The sequence below is a fragment of the Melanerpes formicivorus genome, unplaced genomic scaffold (assembly GCF_026170545.1).
Source record: "Melanerpes formicivorus ecotype bairdi unplaced genomic scaffold, bMelFor1.0.p_v2 SCAF_2, whole genome shotgun sequence".
NCBI lineage: Eukaryota > Metazoa > Chordata > Aves > Piciformes > Picidae > Melanerpes > Melanerpes formicivorus.
This window is the reverse complement of record NW_027142354.1, coordinates 32489678-32507378: the sequence shown is the minus strand read 5'-3', so window position 1 is coordinate 32507378 and position 17701 is coordinate 32489678. Positions and strand designations below refer to the sequence as shown.

Below are 17701 nucleotides of genomic sequence, written 5' to 3'. Positions count from 1 at the left end.
ACACAAACACACCCACTAAACTCTGTCTTGTATTATCAAAATTGTCTCCCAAAGACACATTCCAGGACTTCTGACTCATTTTTTAGTAACTTGACCTTATTTCTTTCAAATCCTGGTGCTCAGAGACTGAGTGAATGCTTCTGCTATTGTTGTAATGAATATATGATGTACGCTTATCTTTTCTATCAACACATCTAACCATCCCACCCTTTAGATAGATTCAATGCTTTTTTCTGTTAACACCTAGAAGTTGTTTTCTATTTACAGAGTTGTCAGTTTTCTCTGTTTTACATTCTTTAAAGCAAAACTCTTATATTAGAAGGAAATTATTCTTAGCAGTCATATCAGGTTAAAAATTAATATTCCTAGGTAAGTACATCAGAGAATGAAAGAATTCAAAATGATGTTTCTGGAGTTTGTCTTCCTCATGATATAAAAAGACTGAAAATCATCAGGCTAAGGAATTTCCTTTCTTCAATAAAGCAAACTATTACCAGTTTTAAGTTTTAATAAATGAATGTACAAATAGTAGTTGATGTGTTTGGAATATGAAACACTTTGAGGGTATTGCAGTAAATAAAAAGCAATTCGGTTGTTTGCAAGCTCATCGGTTTTCCTGGGGAGAGTCTTTTTTTGGTTTATTTTGTGTAGGGTTTTTTAGTTGTTCAGCCATTTTCATTTCAGGGCATTACTGAATGGAAATATGTTGTAGAACTTACTATGTATTTAATAACTAAAAACCTTGCTTCTCCCCCCTCCCGAGTTGAGGGACTGCTAGGTAAGGATAAGGTGGGTAAAGTCCCTCCCACTAAGGGAAGATCAGGCTTGGGGCCACCTGAGGAATCTGACTATTAATAAATCTGGGACCTGATGAAGTGCATCCAAGAGTCCTGAAGGAATTGGCTGATGCAGTTGCAAAGACATTCTGCAAGATATTTGAAAAGTCCTGGCAATCAGGTGAAGTCCCTGGTGACCAGAAGAGACATGGCACCCATAAAAGAGGACCATGGCAATTGCCAACCTGTCTCACCTCTGTGTCATGGAAGATCATGGAATAGATCCTTCTTGAAGCTATGCTAAGGCATATGAAGGACAGGGAAGTGATGTGAGACAGCCAGTGTGGCTTCACCAAGGGCAAGTCCTGCCTCACTAATCTAGTGACTTTCTACAATGATGTGACTACACTGGTGGACAAGAGAAAACCAACAGATGTCATCTGTCTGGACTACTGTAAAGCCTTGGACACAGTCCTCCACAGCATCCTTCTCTCTAATCTGGAGAGGGATGGATTTAATGGGTGGACTGTTCAGTGGCTGAGCAATTGGCTGGATGGTCACATACAAAGGGTAGTGGTCAACTGTTTGATGTCCACATGGAGATGGGTGACAAGTGGTCCATATTGGGACCAGTGTTGTTCTGTATATTCATAAACGATACAGACAGATTGACTGCACCCTCAGCAAGAATGCTGGCTCTGTTGACATGACTGAGGAACAGGGTACTGTCCAGAGAGAGCTAGACAGGCTGGAGAAGTGGGCTCAGGAGAACCTCATGAAGTTTAATAAGGTGAAGTGCATGGTCCTGCACCTGAGTCAGAACAATCCTCTGTACCAATACAGACTGGGGCATGATGAGATCAAAAGCAGTCCTGCAGAAGAGGACTTGAGTTTCTGGTGGATGAGAAGCTGGATGTGAGGCAGCAATGTGTACTTGCAGATGGCAAATTGTCCTGTGCTGCATCAAAAGAGGCATGGCCAGCAGGCCAAGAAAGATGATTGTGCCACTCTGTTCTGGTGAGACCTCACATGGAGTACTGTGTCCACTTCTGGAGTCCTCAACACAGGAAGGAGATGAACCTGCTGGAGTAGGTCCAGGGGAAGGCCATGAAGATGATCAAAGCGCTTCTACGCTTCTATGAAGACAAACTGAAAGAAGTGTTTGTTTGTCCTGGAGAAGAGAAGGCTTCAGGAAGATCTTATAGCAGCATTTCAGTACCTGAAGGGGACCTACAAGAAAGCTGGGGAGGAGCTGTTATCAAGGACATGTAACAGTAGGATGAGGGGGCAATGGTTTTAAACTAGAGAAGGGTGGATTTAACTTGGACCTAAGGAAGAAGTTAATTACAATGAGGATAGTGAAATACTGAAACAGGTTGCCCAGAGATGGGGTGGAGGCCTCCCTTCCAGAGACATTCAAGGTCAAACTTAATGGGGCCCTGAACAACCTGATCTAGTTAAAGATGTCCTTGCTTGCTGATGGGGGGTTGAACAAGATGACCTTTGAGGGTCCTTTCCACCTCAATCCATTCTATGATTCTACAGCAGAGTTAATCTCTGCTATGTGTGTATGACAATAGAAGGAACAAAGCATAGGCTCTAGTTTGTTTCACTTCTCATCAGCATAGCTAAGCCAGGGAATGTTACAGCAAATCATACACATATGGAAATGTTGGGCTTAAATAAAGTTTTCTTTAGTTCCAAAAAAAAAGTTTGTATTTTAGATCATGTTTTGATTATTTATTTTTAAATTGGTGAAGGATGCTGTTTTAAAGTCTTTGTGTGGATAGATATGCCCCAGTAGTAATGACCTTGTTCTTAATGTGGATGCTATCATCTTTAATTGTATTTTATGTATACTCTTCTGATAGCAGGTAATCAGTCATTCTATTGACATAAGAGAGGTTTTGTTCTCCTTTTTACAAGTTTGGAATAACAGTTTAGAAGGGAAAGCTGCGCTGGTGTTCAGGCCAACAGCAAATTTTCAATTTTCATTTTCTGCATCTTTCTGCCCATGATAATTGAAATTTCAGGTTGTTTGGACTTTTTATCTTTTGTATTTATTTTTTTAATAATATGGATATAAATGGAAATCTAATCTGAAAAGCAGGAATAAAGTTGTCTCTTCTTACTCTCTTTGCTCCCAAGGTGTGTCTCTTCATACCATGTTATGTTACTGGCTAATGTGTTTTTCAAGGACTATGTACTTTTGTAAAAAAACCCTAAGTAGGTATTTTGTTTCACTGTTGAGGTTGGATTTAGGTCTAGTTCTATGAGAAGTACTGACTACTTCAGGTTTTTTTCCATCACTTGTAAACAGCGTGCAGTGCACAGCAGGGATTGGTATTTGAAACATGGAGCTGTATGCCAAATCCCAAAGTTTTTTAAACATCTTTAAAGTTTATTAGAAAACATGTCTTCTGGACTAAAACTATATTCATCCCCAAATTTATATTTGTAGTGCAAATGGAGTAGGGAGAGGAAATGTTTTTTTCACTACAATAGTTAACATATACGTAACTCCTATTGTTGACTTACATGTTATGGAGTTATTTCTTGGCACATTTTTGCAGTATTACAAAACTAAACTACCTGAAAAATGTCCATGAAGAGGAAGTAAGGGGGTGGTGGGGCATCTGGGGGGTGGTGGGAATATCACTATGTTTCACTGACTGTTTAAGGAACAAAGACAGGTAAATGTATTTTCAGAAAATTACTTTCAGGTTTTCCATCTTTCCATACCTTCTGAGTTCAATTGCTTTTGTTGAGTTCAACAGTAAGAAGGAATGCCTTTTAGCCCCTCAGAGTGTCTTTGTTGCAAAATGACTGTACTTTATGAATACAATGCTGGAAAAGCACTAGAACAGTTGGAGCCTATCAAATTTTCTGAGTGTATAACTTTTGTCAAGTGTTCAGAAACTTTTTCTAGTCCTTTTTTTTCCTTTTGTAAGGAGGAACCTTACAATCTTTAAACATAATGTTTCTTTTGGAATTTGGAATTCTACAGAAAATTATTTGCTGTAGCAAACAGGTGCAAAATATGTATGCATGTAAGTATGTAACTGGTGGCATCTGGTAATATGAAGTTACTAGACTTGGCCTGTTGCTTCTTTTTGTTTGTTTATTACCTTTTTTGTACCAGAGCATCTTGCATCTGATTCTGTATCTTCAGTATATAGTTAACATGTCATGAACAGCTCCTGTGAAAATCCATGGCTATTCATGAGATATATCCTGCAGAGATCACAGTCTGTTTGCCTGGGATGGCTAGAACACCTGCCAAGAACAAAAACTATTAAAATCAGAGTTCTCAGAAGTGACACAGTTAAGCACAGTTCAGGCAGTAGCTAAACACAAAGTGAATTTAGGCATTGTATTGTGACTCACTGTGGGAAGGAAATGGTTGTCTTTTGTCTTTTCTATCTGATGACTAACTCTCATTTTAACAACCAATTTACTGTATACTGGGATAAAGAATTTTAACAATTACTGATTTATGTAGATAAAGTTATTCTTAGTTACAAAATTGGAAAAATCCCGTACTGAGATAAAGTGATGGAGTTTATCAGCATGTACATCAAGGTGCAATTTTTTTTGCCATCAGTTATTTTGTACTTCACATCTGTACTTTTCAAGCTGAGTTTGCATTCCAGTGAATAACAGCATCCATCATGCTTTGGGCTTTGCTATATTTTTAGCCTGCTGTTTTGTCCCTTTGTTTTACTGGTGAAAGCAGAGTGTAAATGGGTTATCACAGGGGTGTCTTTGGAGATCTTACCATTTATTGCTTTGGAATTGAAGAGAGTGTGTGAGGAGCTCCCTTTTTCCATGCTGATTTAGGAGACTTCATTATATGTCAACCATAGTGTTGGCATTTCTGCAATTGAGAAATTTTGTATTTTCCTTGGGGCTTTCACAAGACTGACTCTTTGAGCTAGCAGGTATGAAGTTATGATCCTCATTGACAGTGATCCTAAATAATAAGATCACATTAGCTGGAAAGGACCTTAGGAGGTCTCATGTCCATCTTCCTCCTCAAAGCAGGGTCAGCTTTCAGGTCAAACAAGTTGCCTTGAACTTTATCCATTTGCGTCTTAATATCTTACAATGACAGAGACTAGACAACCATGCTAGGCTGTCCCCAGAGTGAAAAAGCTTTACTTTATATCCTGTCTAAACCTATATTGTCCTCTGGCCATGCACCACTGTGAAGAGTCTGGGGGCATCTTGATACACTCCCACAGGTATTCGGAGGCTACTGTTAAACACCCCCAGAGCCTTTGGCAAACTGATCTAATACAGCTTCCTCAAACTCCTCCCTACAGGCAACATACTTCAGCCTTGACTATGTTGGTGGCCCCTGCAGAGCTCCTTCCAGTTAGACAGTGTCTAGCAGTTAGTGTATTGGAGGGACCAAAACTGTATGCAGTCTGATTATCCATTTGCCTAAAAGTCAGCTGGTTGGATAAACTTATGTTGACTACATTTCATATAAGGGGCTTGATTTTCTACAGATTTGTTGTTGTTCCCTTGCTATTCAAAATGTGCTGATTTGTGACAAATTGTTCCATGCTTCATAGCAATAGTTATTTTTAAATACCATCACCACAATTTAGACAATGTTTCTGACAGTTCCACCACTATAGTTGTGGGCAGAGACCCTGCAGGAACCCCTTGTAGTGGTGCACATCAGTGCAGTACTGAGATTTTTCCTGTCAGTCAGGTTTCAGGGATTGCATGAAAATTATTATCCTGGGTGTTTTGTTTTTAACTTTATGAAATGAAGCATTCAGGACGTAATAATCTGGTCTTTCTGCTAAAATGTCATTTCATAAAAATAAGCAATAATAGGACAGATCAGGGCAGGAAACTTTAAACTTCCCATAATGCTTGCTTATGAGAAGCTGTTAGCTTAGAAATATCTTTCTCTGGTAGTTTCATTTTCAAATGATATCTGTTTAAAAACAGTATTAATATCTGCTTTCCTGGCCTATAAGATCCCCACTATATAGAGAGAGGCATTAGGAGTAGCATTAGGAGGTAAATTTATTACTTGATGTCCCTGCCCATGGCAGGGGGGTTGGAACTAGATGATCATTGTGGTCCCTTCCAACCCTGACTGATACTATGATACTGCTACCCGTATTGCCTTTCACAGAAAGAAATAGGAAATGCTTAATTTTGGTTTTGCAGTAATTTCAGTCATGAAGAAGAATAACAAAATTTGCTCAAATAAGACTTCAGTATTGGAAAAGATAAAGACTCAGAGTAAGAAGCCTTAGATGCTATTGTTTGTGATAAAAGGAATTTGACAGGGTAAATGAATGTGCCGCTAGACAACGTAAAGCAATTTACAGGCATCAATTTACTCCTCTAGTCCTGATTAAATATGGAAGCATTGAATTAATATTTTCTTTCAGGTGCTTTTGTAATAAAATCAGAATTCATTTTAAATAAAAAGTGTAAAATGGAGGGAAAAGTGTTTGCAGGGCTGAGTGTCAAGAGGGAGGAGACAGGCTCTTCTCACTCACACCCTGTGATAGGACAAGGGGCAGTGGATGTAAAGTATAGCACGGGAGATTCAACCTCAACATGAGGCGGAACTTCATTGTGAGTGTCACGGAGCACTGGAACAGGCTGCCCAGAGAGGTTGTGGAGTCTCCTTCTCTGGAGACTTTCCAAGACCCATCTGCATGCAACCTGCACTAGATTCTGTGGTCTGCTCTGGCAGGGGGGTCGCACTCAATGATCTTCAAAGGTCCCTTACAGCCTCTAACATCCTATGGTCTATGATGCTGACAGCAATATATTCAAAGAAAGGAGACAATGGGAAATAGCTAGTTTCTATCTTCAAAAACATCTAGAACACCGTAAATCAAAACTATCATTAAACGGGAAACTTAAGTTAGGGCATCCTTCTTTTAAATAAAAGAAATACTGATTAATACCCCTAAGCACCTTGTGCAAGAATGTAGCGAGACATGATTTATGTATTCAATGAAAACCGAGGAGCATTGTCTGAATCTTAGAATTGCAGAAAGCACACTTTTCACACAAGAGAAAAATACCACTCCAATGCATTTAAAAAAATTTCCTCGGTTATGAATGTATAAATGCTACAGCAACATCTTTCTGGGCATTTAGAATTATACAGTGCCCAGTTGATGGTTGTTTTGTTAAACCTCCTCTTCAGCTGCATGTCAGATGCTAAAAACCACTGTGATTTGTGGCCACCTAGTGGTGAATCCATTTTAAATACACTAACGTTGTTCAGAATTTTGCTAAACCAAGCCTCTCTAGCTTTGCAATGCAAAATGGAATTAGAAGACAGGGAGTGAAATAATTCTGTACTTCTTTCTCTATTTTGCACTTGCATAATTTTTTACAGGAGGAGAACATCGGTGAAAGTAATGTCTCTGTTTTCTTTGTCTTTCCCTAAGATAAACCTTTTTTTTAGCAGCCATTGTTAATATGCCTGTGTTTTTTCCATTTTTATTGTGTGTGGGTTTTTTAATGTGCAGATTCTAAGTTGTAAATTATTGAATTTATTTCCTGGGCACAGATTCATAAATTTTACAAATTAGGTTTCCAAAATGCAAAATATTCCATAAAATACCTTTGAAGTATATGTAAATTCTGAAAGCAGTTCATATTCTTTAGTACTTATGACTCATGAGAATTTTGACAAATTATATGCTGCTTCTCCTGCATAAGTCTTTATTACTAAATTGACTTGGTAATAACATTTTCCTAGTGTTTTTCTCTAAATGCATTCCTAGTGTTTTTCTCTAAATGCATTTTTTTTTTTTAATGTCATGGGAAAATTATTCTATCACAAGCAGAATGGATTAATATAAATACCAGTAGGAAACAGTACTAGAATAACTATATTTTGAATGAGGTGAGCCTACATTACATGGTTTTTGATACCTGGTGGGTTTCTAACACTTGATGAGTCCCTATCAAATTAAAAACTGAAATTTTGTTTTAGGTAAATAGTTGCATAAGCATATTAGTAGCAGATATAAGTATTTGTGTTTCTTGTTTTCACTAGGTAATAGCAAAAATCTGATAACTTGGTGGTTCCAATTATTGGTTTTTTTTCCTTACTTGGGAAATTGGGCTGTAAAATGGTTTTTATAATGATATTGCCTTTACCTTTTGTTTCTTTCATCAAATTGTGTTCTTTTTTTTTTTTTTTTTCCCCATATCTGACCATTCCAGCTAGCAGTTCCTGATTTTTTCAGTGTTGAAATAGATTTCTGCTCTTTTTTTAATTGCTGTAGATATTTCTTGTATTTAGTTTGTAGATTTGATCAAGATGACAGATAAGTGTAATATGACAAAACCTATATGAACTCACTATTCAGCATGCCACCATCCATCCATTAACATCAAACACTTTATCAGGATGGTATTGGGTTAATGTATGTAATGGTTTGTTTCATTTTCAGGTATTTGGAGTGGATGACAGCCAGGATTATAATAGGCCTGTTATCAACGAGAACCAGAAAGATTTAGTAAAAGATTGGGCTATAAATTCTACTACAATAGTGCTGGAAGAAAAAAGACCACTGAGTACAACTGGATTTCTTGACACAGAGGTAGAATTTAATTTTTGATGGTCATCTTTTTTCTTCCAATAAGAGAGAGCACTAATAAGTAACCAGTAAGTGTAAAACAACAAACAAAACCTTGCCTAGAAAAAAATCAGCTCAGATCTATAAGTGTTCTATTTTTCTTAGGCCTTTATTGCATTATCAAACCTTCACTGTCAGACACAGGCACATTGCCTTGTGAAGATGTTTCAAGTTTTGCTACATTTCTTTGTGCACTAACCCTAGTGTAATGGAAATGTAGTAGGAACTTCCCTATAACTTTGTATTTGCAACACAACATTTGCACAATGTACACTTCTTGGAAGTTACGCAGCAGAACTGAGGGAAAAGTGTTTTATAGCCCAAAGCAAGTAGCTATATTAAAATTCAGCAATAAGAGGTATGCATTTAATGTGTGATACAAAGTCAGCAGAAAAAAAAAATGGTCCCAAACACATTTCAGATTTTTTTTTTTTTTTTTTTCTGAAGCCAGAGGACTTCAGGTTTTTATGTTCACGGTTTGAGTTCTCAAGGGAGATGCTACTCGTGAGAAGTCACTTTCGTTAGTTGACTCAGAAGCAGTATAATTTAATTGGTTGGTGCAAGATTAGGCAAAGGAAAATGCTTGTTCTTTATATATGGCTCAGAATATGCACACAAGCTAGATGTTAATCATATTGCACATTGAAATCTTAAAAGACATTCTGAAATGGTTGTGATGGATTCGCTAACTTGAAGTGTGTTCGGAGCAGAATGGGCTCACACTGGAGCAGAATTAATCTGGTGACGGTAACAAAGCACACCATATTCATTCTGAAGTATGATCTTGTAAATTAACAAAATTTATAAAGAAGCCAATTTTCTGGAATATACCTAGAGCTTAAAGTATGAGTTTGTGTGCCTGCTGTGCAAATACATTCGGTTTGGTATCTAGGACGCTTGTTTCTCCTAGAGCAGATGTACTTTGTTTTGGTTGCATATTAGCTAGTGTGGCAGTCTTGATATACTAAGTATGTTACTGTATTTGGATAAATCTCTTTGAATGGTTTCTCTAAGGTTACTACTTCCAAGTAAATTATTGCCATAAAGCATGAGCATGTGGTGGAAGAATTTAACAAACTTTGTCACCATGCTTCTGTGCATGGATTTGTAACCGCAGTCTTTTCTTCTATTCCATGCCTTTTGCCACATTCAGCCTCCTATGCTGTATCAGTTCTAAATATTATTAAAAGTATTAATAATTTTTCTTTCTATAATTTCATAAGCAGAAGAAGATTAATTTTATGAACGTAGCTGACCTTTCCAGGTGTTATATTTTGCAAACAACAGGATTACTTCAGAAGACTGAGATGACATCTACAGTCATGGGGCAGGTTTAAGAATCCTTCTGGGAGTGGCATACTAAAACTCACTTTGATTTCGGTTGAATTTAAAAGAATTACACTTTTTTATTACTGTCTATGCTTTGCTGAATAGGTCTTTATATTTTGGGAAAGGAGTGAGTTATTTGGCATAGTCTGAATTTACGGGGTGGGGGGAAAGGAACTAAAGGAGCAAAACTGAGGTAAGCAACATGAGTATAGCAGGCATTAGGGTAAGAAGAGTTGTGGACAGGTGGAGATAGGTAAAAGCTTACCAGAGAAAGGTAACAGAAGAAGCTGGTTGATACATACGTAGAAGTAAAAAAGAAGACAATTAAAGAGAAGTATGTTTTCTAGTATCATAATAAGAAAACAATCATGAGGATAACTATCGAGAGAAGGTTCTAATATTTAAAGTCTTATTGCCAAAACTTAAGCTCATTTTACTTTGTCATTAGGAAAGGGAGAGGCAAATGTGTTTAATTTGTAAAGTACATATTTATCTCATATTACATACAAACTTGTCTGCTTGTGATTTTTTTGAAGACTTACTGCATTACTGAGCTGGAGATCATAATCTAATGAACCTTCTTGAAGATCTTGGTTAAACAGTCATGTAACTTAAGGGTCACTCAATTTTCTAGGCTTGAATCCACTCAGTGAGTGGACATTGTTCCCAGCTGCTCCTCACAGTTAACTGAAGTAAATTCAGAGTGAAGTAAATTCAGAACATGATTGACATAGAAAAAGCAGACTAATAAAAATTGAAGATACTTTGATTCAGAAAGATAGAAAAGATGGCTTTGGGAATAATGAAGGTCTTATAAAAATGGATTTTTGGGGTTGAAAGATTATTTAGGACTTAAATTTCTTAACTTTACAAGGCTTGTGAAGTATTGTTAAATATGTGCTTGGGAAGAACCTTAAAAACCTGGCTTGGTAAGAAAGAAATTCTTGGTTATTCCTTTGATATGACATGATTTGGTACTTCAGAGTTCTATATATGTCATAAGACTAAATAAAATGCAGAGTGAATGTCTGGCACAGTTGGACTGAGCCTGCATGCACTGGTTCTTGCCTTTTCAATCATTGCAAGTAGCAGTAAAAATTCTTAATCCATCAATTTAAAATATTCATGTGTTTTTATTTTCTTCATTATAAGCTCTCACTGGCCAACCCAGGTACATGTGATTTAAGAAGAATTATTACATGAGACAGACAACAAATAGAGCATTGTTGTTATTATATGTTCTTAATATGTGAGCTTGGTTAATAAAAATATAACAGACATTTGGGCTATTGATTTGTCCCTTCAACTTCTATTTAATTTTCAGTGGCCGGTTACCTGTGCTAACCATAGTTCTTCAATAATGTACATGGTTTATCAATATTGTCTTTGGTGTGCTTCTTAAGGACAGTTTGGGGTGTTATTGCATTTTTTTATTAAGACTGCAGCAGAGTTAGAAACCTGGTTCTACATTTGCAGGGTCATCAGTGACTAGAGTGACTACAATGTTTCTGTTCCTGTTCTGAATGTCCATTTCATGTCTTTCCCCCTGAAGATAGATAATGCTGCTGACATTCTGAATACTGAATAACTACATTCATGTAAATGTTTGCTACATTGCTTCTTAGAAGTGGAGAGCTGCTGTGTGTATCTAGAAGCTATATTTCCTTTGTTTGTCTTCTCTAGTTAGATTCCTTGCCTGTCCTGCTGTTGAGCAGACCATTAAGTCTGAAGTTTGATACTTTTTTTTTTGAACTTAGATGCTATACTGCATCATATGATGATTGTGTCACCGATGTCATATGGCTGTGAAAGGACAAATATGATCTTTTGATACCCCAGTAAATGTATTGTTAGAAAAGGGCAGTGTTTTCTCTGTGGTAGAAAGTGCTAATGAAATTTCTTTTGAAATACTAGTACTATAATTATTACTGTTCTTGATTATGAGTGAATACAAGAGTAAAGGAGATACAAAGCAGTCTGCTCAGATTATTAAGGAAATGGAAATTTACCTTACACAAACGAATTGATACAACTCATTTCTGTCTAGCAAAGTAGTAGTGGAGATGGGTATGGTTGCTGGAGGTTACAGTGTGAGAGCAGTAAAATGCAATAGGACATAAAGAACTATTTGAGATGGATATCCGTGTTGTTCCAGGAACAAATGTGAAAACTTTGGCTGTAAATTAAATTTAGTATGGAAATAAGGAAAAATCCCCTCATTAGTCCTGGAGGAATATGGTTTTGAAGCAGGTAGAGTGAAGAAGGGCTGAAAGAGCTGCTTTCAAGATAGCACTTCAGTTAACAAAAGGATGACATAATACAGTTCTTAGGAGTTGACTGAAAAGACTGCTTGCCTTTTTTGTTTTCTTTTTAATTCAGCACATTGGCATGCATTTTTTTTTTTTTTTTTTAAATTTCTGAAGATCTGTTAAGCCAATGTAGTTTCTGCATGTGATAAGTAAGAGGTAAAGCATGAGGTTACAAGGCTGGTATCTCTTATGCAAACCCAGCTTTTCTGAAGGACTAGGAAATTCCTTCTGGTATTCAAGAGAAGAGTTGAAAGATTGCCTGTAAGATGCAAAGTGATGTGGGTTATAGAAAGAAGATTAGGATAACTGAATAAATTTTTAAATGTGTTTTAATACACCTTTCACCTTTGCGATGTACCTAAGCTATTACTAGAAGAATCATAGAGTTGTTAGGGTTGGAAGGGACCTCAGGGATCATCTAGTTCCAACCCCCCTGCCATGGGCAGGGACACCTCACTAGATCAGGTTGTTCACAGCCACATCCAGCCTGGCCTTGAAAACTTCCAGGGATGAGGCTTCTACCTCCTCCCTGAGCAACCTATTCCAGTCTCTCACCATCCTCATGATATAGAACTTTTTCCTAACATCCAATCTGAATCTACCTATTTCTTTTTTTTTTCCATCCCCCTTAGTCTTATCATTAACTGACGCCCTAAAAAGTCCCTCACCAGCTTTCTTGTAGGCCCCCTTTAGATACCGAAAGGCCACAATTAGGTCTCCTTGGAGCCTTCTCCAGACTGAACAGCCCCAACACCGTCAGTCTGTCCTCATAGGAGAGGTGCTCCAGCCCTCTGATCATCCTCCTGGTCCTTCTGTGGACATGCTCCAGCATGTCCAGATCTTTCCTGTAATAGGGGCTCCACAACTGGGGGCTCACCAGAGCAGAGGACTTTTCAGAGCTTTGTTGTTTGTCCTTGTATTTGCAGAGAGCTGGCAAAATAAATTTACATCCACTGCTATGTAGAAGACATTTTTTGGCAGTGTTTAAATGTTGCTTTAATACAGTTAATCTGCAAGTTCAATATAATTACCTGTTGTGAAGTGGAACTCAGATTTCTAATACATATCATATCTGTATGTCTGAAATTGGTTGTGGTACACAAAGAATAAGCTTGGGTGTTCTATAGCAAAGATAATTGGGACATTGATCGTATTCAGTCTCAGCTGTAATTTTTCTGTGGCTGTAGTTTTTCCTTTAAAGATGAAAGTTCACTAGTATGGGCAAGAAATAGAGAAAAGAAAGTTTAGAGATACAAAAGAAAAATGAGGCTTCAGCAGTAGTTGTTAATGCATAAATGCACATTTTTGCATGGGTTTTTTTGTAATACTCCTCCTGGCACCCTTTTCCTTGCATTGTTTTCAGAAATGCCAATAAATAATGGAAACACTGAATTGCCTTCCTTTCCTGTTATTAGACTCAAATTTTAGAATGTTTTCATTCTAAGAAATTAGTTCACAATGTGAAAATGTGTATGAGAGTTGAAACAAATGATCTGGGATCTCTGACTACATTCATAGTATTCTGAAAGGGATTCATGACGTTACACTTGTTTTCATTAATTAAGGTCATTCATTTAATCAGGAGAAATTCAAGGTCATAAATTCCGGCCCTCTCAAATCTCTAAGTAAACTTTAATTTGAAAGAAGTCATCATCCATCAGATGACATTGTTCAGTATTTTGTTTCTACTAAATAATATTTTATAAAATGTACAGAGTTGGATCCTGGTCAATGACTAGAATTCCAGAGTGGCAAAGGCATTATGCAAAAATCAGTGTTCTGAATAGAAAGATTTGAACACACAGCAGAGCTTCAGCCAATATTTGAAATAACTTCTCCAATAGTTACTGGTATTTCCATGGCCCTCTTTTGATTTGAATTGTGATTTCTCACTTGACATGCCTGTGATGATCTAACTTTGGAACTGTAGTCAATGACTTCTGTGATTTGCAGTGCTGCTTCTTTTGAGTCCAATAAATTATCAAAGGATTTATAGAATTTTACATAATTTAATGTACAGCCCATGTGTATGACTGCATGTGCACATACATCTGCATCAACACTTGCTGCCTGTGTTTTTTACAGATAGGAGCAAGAAAGGCTACAATACATTGGATAAAACTGTAACATTGCATTATATGTAGGAATAATTTTTTGGGAAATAAAAACAACCCAGATACTATAATAACACACCATAAGATTTGGTTGGTTGGTTGTGGGTTTTTTGGGGGTTTGTTTGTGGTTTTGGGGGGGGGGTGGTGGTGGTGTTGTCTTGTTGTGTGGTTTTTTGTGTTGTTTTGGGTTTGGGGTTTTTTGTTGTTTGTTTGAGGTTTTTTTGCAATTCTAGGTCACATACAAAAAAATAATCAGATATAAATTACTTGGACTTCATTGTTACCTGTTTGGTTTAAAACTAATCTTTGCTGCTTTATTTTGTTTAGGCCAAACAAATAATCTGATCTTCCTTTCCTTTTGTTTCTATCATAAGTTATCTTACTCTTTTAGTCCTTAAAGTAGTCTTTTTGTAATGAAGTAAATATTGTATTTCACCTGGAGAGAGGGTCTTCCAAAGTGTCTGCCTGAAGCACATTCTTAATTTTGGGACACCACCCCCCCCCCACCCCCACCCCCTATTTTTCTTCCTCTTCTGAACTGAGGACTGAAATAACCTGTTTTTAAAGTTAGCACAATATTAGCAATATTTCATATTGGTTTTGGAATTTAGAAGTTACCTGCATTAGGAAATGCTGTTTACTGTATACTAATTCTGAAACTATTTAGGTTTTGTTTCTTTCTCATTCTAGAGGTCATAACTCAAAAATCTATTGACGTAAACTCTTTACAGTTTCCTCCAGGAAAATAGTATCTGAGATATCTATTCAGGAAATACCTGGAAAGATGATCTGCTTTGTATCAAATAGTTGTAATTTTTGTTCTGCTTTTCTTTTTTTTTTTTCTTCCTTAGGAAGGTTCTACTGCTGCTGGAAGTAAACGCTGGGTATCACAGTGGGCCAGTTTGGCTGCTAATCACACACGTCATGACCAAGGTGATATCAGACTGGAGTCATCTGTGCCTGCTCCTTTAGAAAATGGTATTAAAAGTTGCTCTTGTAATTTCTACTGAAGAAACCTATGAAAGGGACAAAAGAGTGGTTATGTGTCTACATAAACAGCTTTGTTACTTTTAGTACCTCATCTTTACTGAATATTGTTTCCAGTGATTTAGAAGAAACATCATAAAATGACCTCTACAACAGAGTTGTTTGGCTTGATGGAAGAGTACTAATTGAATTGTACTGAAGAGTACTAAAGTGAATGTCACTAAAACAGAAGGTATAAAAACTGGTTACTATTAAAAAACCCTTTTTCTTAATGCAGTTTGGATTGGGCTGCACAGTATGTTTCTTTTCTTCCATCTTTCTCATTTCTGAACCTAAATTTGGCATTAATGAATTGATTGTTAAACAGTCCAACCTCAGAATTCATTATTCAGTCATTGTTCAGATGAACCATAGCATACTTCCTTATTTTGGAAACACAGTAAACCTGTGTGATTTGAAAACCATCAAAACCTTCTCAGCAATGAACAGCATTCTCATTTTCTTGTGAGTGCCAGATGTTCAGACTGTGCCTTTCCTTAGTTAAATCATTTTAAATTTATTTATATTAAATTTCCTATTTTGAATGGTACTGTACTATAAGATCTACACTCTTCAGTACAAAAGTTGCTTACCTTACTTTACTACATCTCTGCTCTTCCTGTCAATTTCATCTCAGAGGTGATAATTTAATGCCTAGTTAACATTTAGTGTCATTTTTATGCTGAGACTTGTGTATTGAGGTGGAGTTAACCTAGCTCTTTGTTACAAAATTGACTGGTAACTACAATGGCATGGTGGTTATCAGTGCTTTATGTTCTGAAAGTGTTAATGCTGTGTAGTGATCAAGAAGTAACTATTTATCAGTCTATTACTTGAGATGTTTTTTTCATGCAATTCTAGCATTTCCTCTTATTTGAAATTTTCAGCATTAATACAAAATTTAAAAGATTGGGGGGAAGCTGTTTTAGAAATGGAAATGCTTTTCTGTGTACATCACTTCTGATGATAAGAGGTTATTGGACATGATCTTTAAATGTTGTTAGGCATTGGTAAGTAAAAATTTTTTTTTACAGTTTTGAACATTTTTTGTATTTGTTTTTTCCCCCCTAAAAGTTATATTCACTACTGTAATGTGTGTTCTGTCTTTTTTCTTTTTTTTTTTCTTTTGCAATAGCCACTGGCTTTCTTTGGATTTCCAACAATCCGCATCTCTTAGAATTTCAGAGCGTGCTACATCCTTGATGTATAAGTTAATCTCAGAACAATGCATTTTGAACTTTGAATTTTCACTCACCACCTTCCTAAGTCCTTAAACTAGGATAAAAGTCTAGAGACAGGTTTTTCTAGTATTCAGCTGTTCCACATGACATATAAAAAAATTATGTGGAAAAAACCCCAAATAGTTAAATTGTCCATGTTACTCTGCCCAAATTTTAGTTTCCTTGGTAGGTATAGATAACTTCAAATAAGCAGGAAGCATTCAAGCACTGAAGATGAAATGAAAATACAATTTGATACGTATATCCAAACACCAGTCACAAAATCTTGTCTTACCAGTTTAGAGACCTGTGTTTTCTTTAGAAATCATATACAGTCAAAGACAGTGCTGAAAAACTCCCCACCTTTCCTCTGCTAAAGTGTGTAAGACTTACTTTCCACTCCCTGTTCTGATGATGTGCTGATGTAACAGTGATTTGCTGTGTATCTATTTTAACCTACTGTGAGAGCATAAAAACTGTATGTTCATGTATATGGTCCCACTATACACAGCTGGCTGAAGGTTTGGTTTCAGGGAGAACATATCTTATGTAACTCAAATTCTTGTATTTATGAAAACTTCGTTTTTATGAGAGAGCATTCCTAGCCCAAACTATAGAGCATATATATTGAGATCTCAATGAAGCAGGAAACATTACCATAGGTGCTCTGCAAGAAGGACACAAATGTTCTCAGTGTTTGTGTTCCCTTCCCACTATACAGTTACAGAATATCAGCAAGGTAGTAATTAGCCACACGAACAGGTATTTGTTCAATCATAACCAAAATTGTCCACATTTGGGAAGATGTTTTGCCTGTTTGTAGCAGGAGGATAGGATATTCTGTCTTGGCATTCTTACCCTGCTTCTGAAATTACCCATTCCCTTTTCCTGCAATATGCTAGTTTTAATAAGAATACTTTTGAAAGATGGATCCTTCTGCTCTGATCACATCTCTCTGATCAACCTGAAATGGTTCACTGCAGTAATTCCATTGCAGCCTTTATATAATCTCTTTAATCAGGAGAGACCTGTTATAAAGTATATTATTTTGTTTAGCTTTTATTACAAAATGTATTGCAACAGTGAAATGAAACAACATTGTTTCCACTCTGTGATAAGAGGAATGTTTCACTTCTTTCCTGAAAAGAGGAAATGCTACCTAATGAGAATAGGACAAGCAGTAGTGGGCTAAACTGGAGAAAGTCTATCTCATGTTAAAGAATTGGAAAGTTATTGTGGTGGGTTGAAGGTTTCTCCAGCATTAACTTTCAGCCAGACCTGCTCAGT

General features: G+C 36.7%; 1 protein-coding gene across 8 annotated transcripts in view; it reads left to right on the top strand.

Moving 5' to 3' along the window:
• The window catches only part of CEP170 (centrosomal protein 170), a 100046-nt gene that overhangs the window by 56756 nt on the left and 25589 nt on the right, over positions 1–17701 (top strand). For 7 of the 8 annotated variants that reach the window (XM_068155473.1, XM_068155465.1, XM_068155445.1 and 4 more), the window contains exons 10-11: positions 8231–8380; positions 15020–15146. In XM_068155473.1, the coding sequence (XP_068011574.1) occupies positions 8231–8380; positions 15020–15146 (277 nt within the window). The remainder of the gene's footprint in view (positions 1–8230; positions 8381–15019; positions 15147–17701) is intronic. The other variant, XM_068155454.1, reaches the window with a different exon arrangement.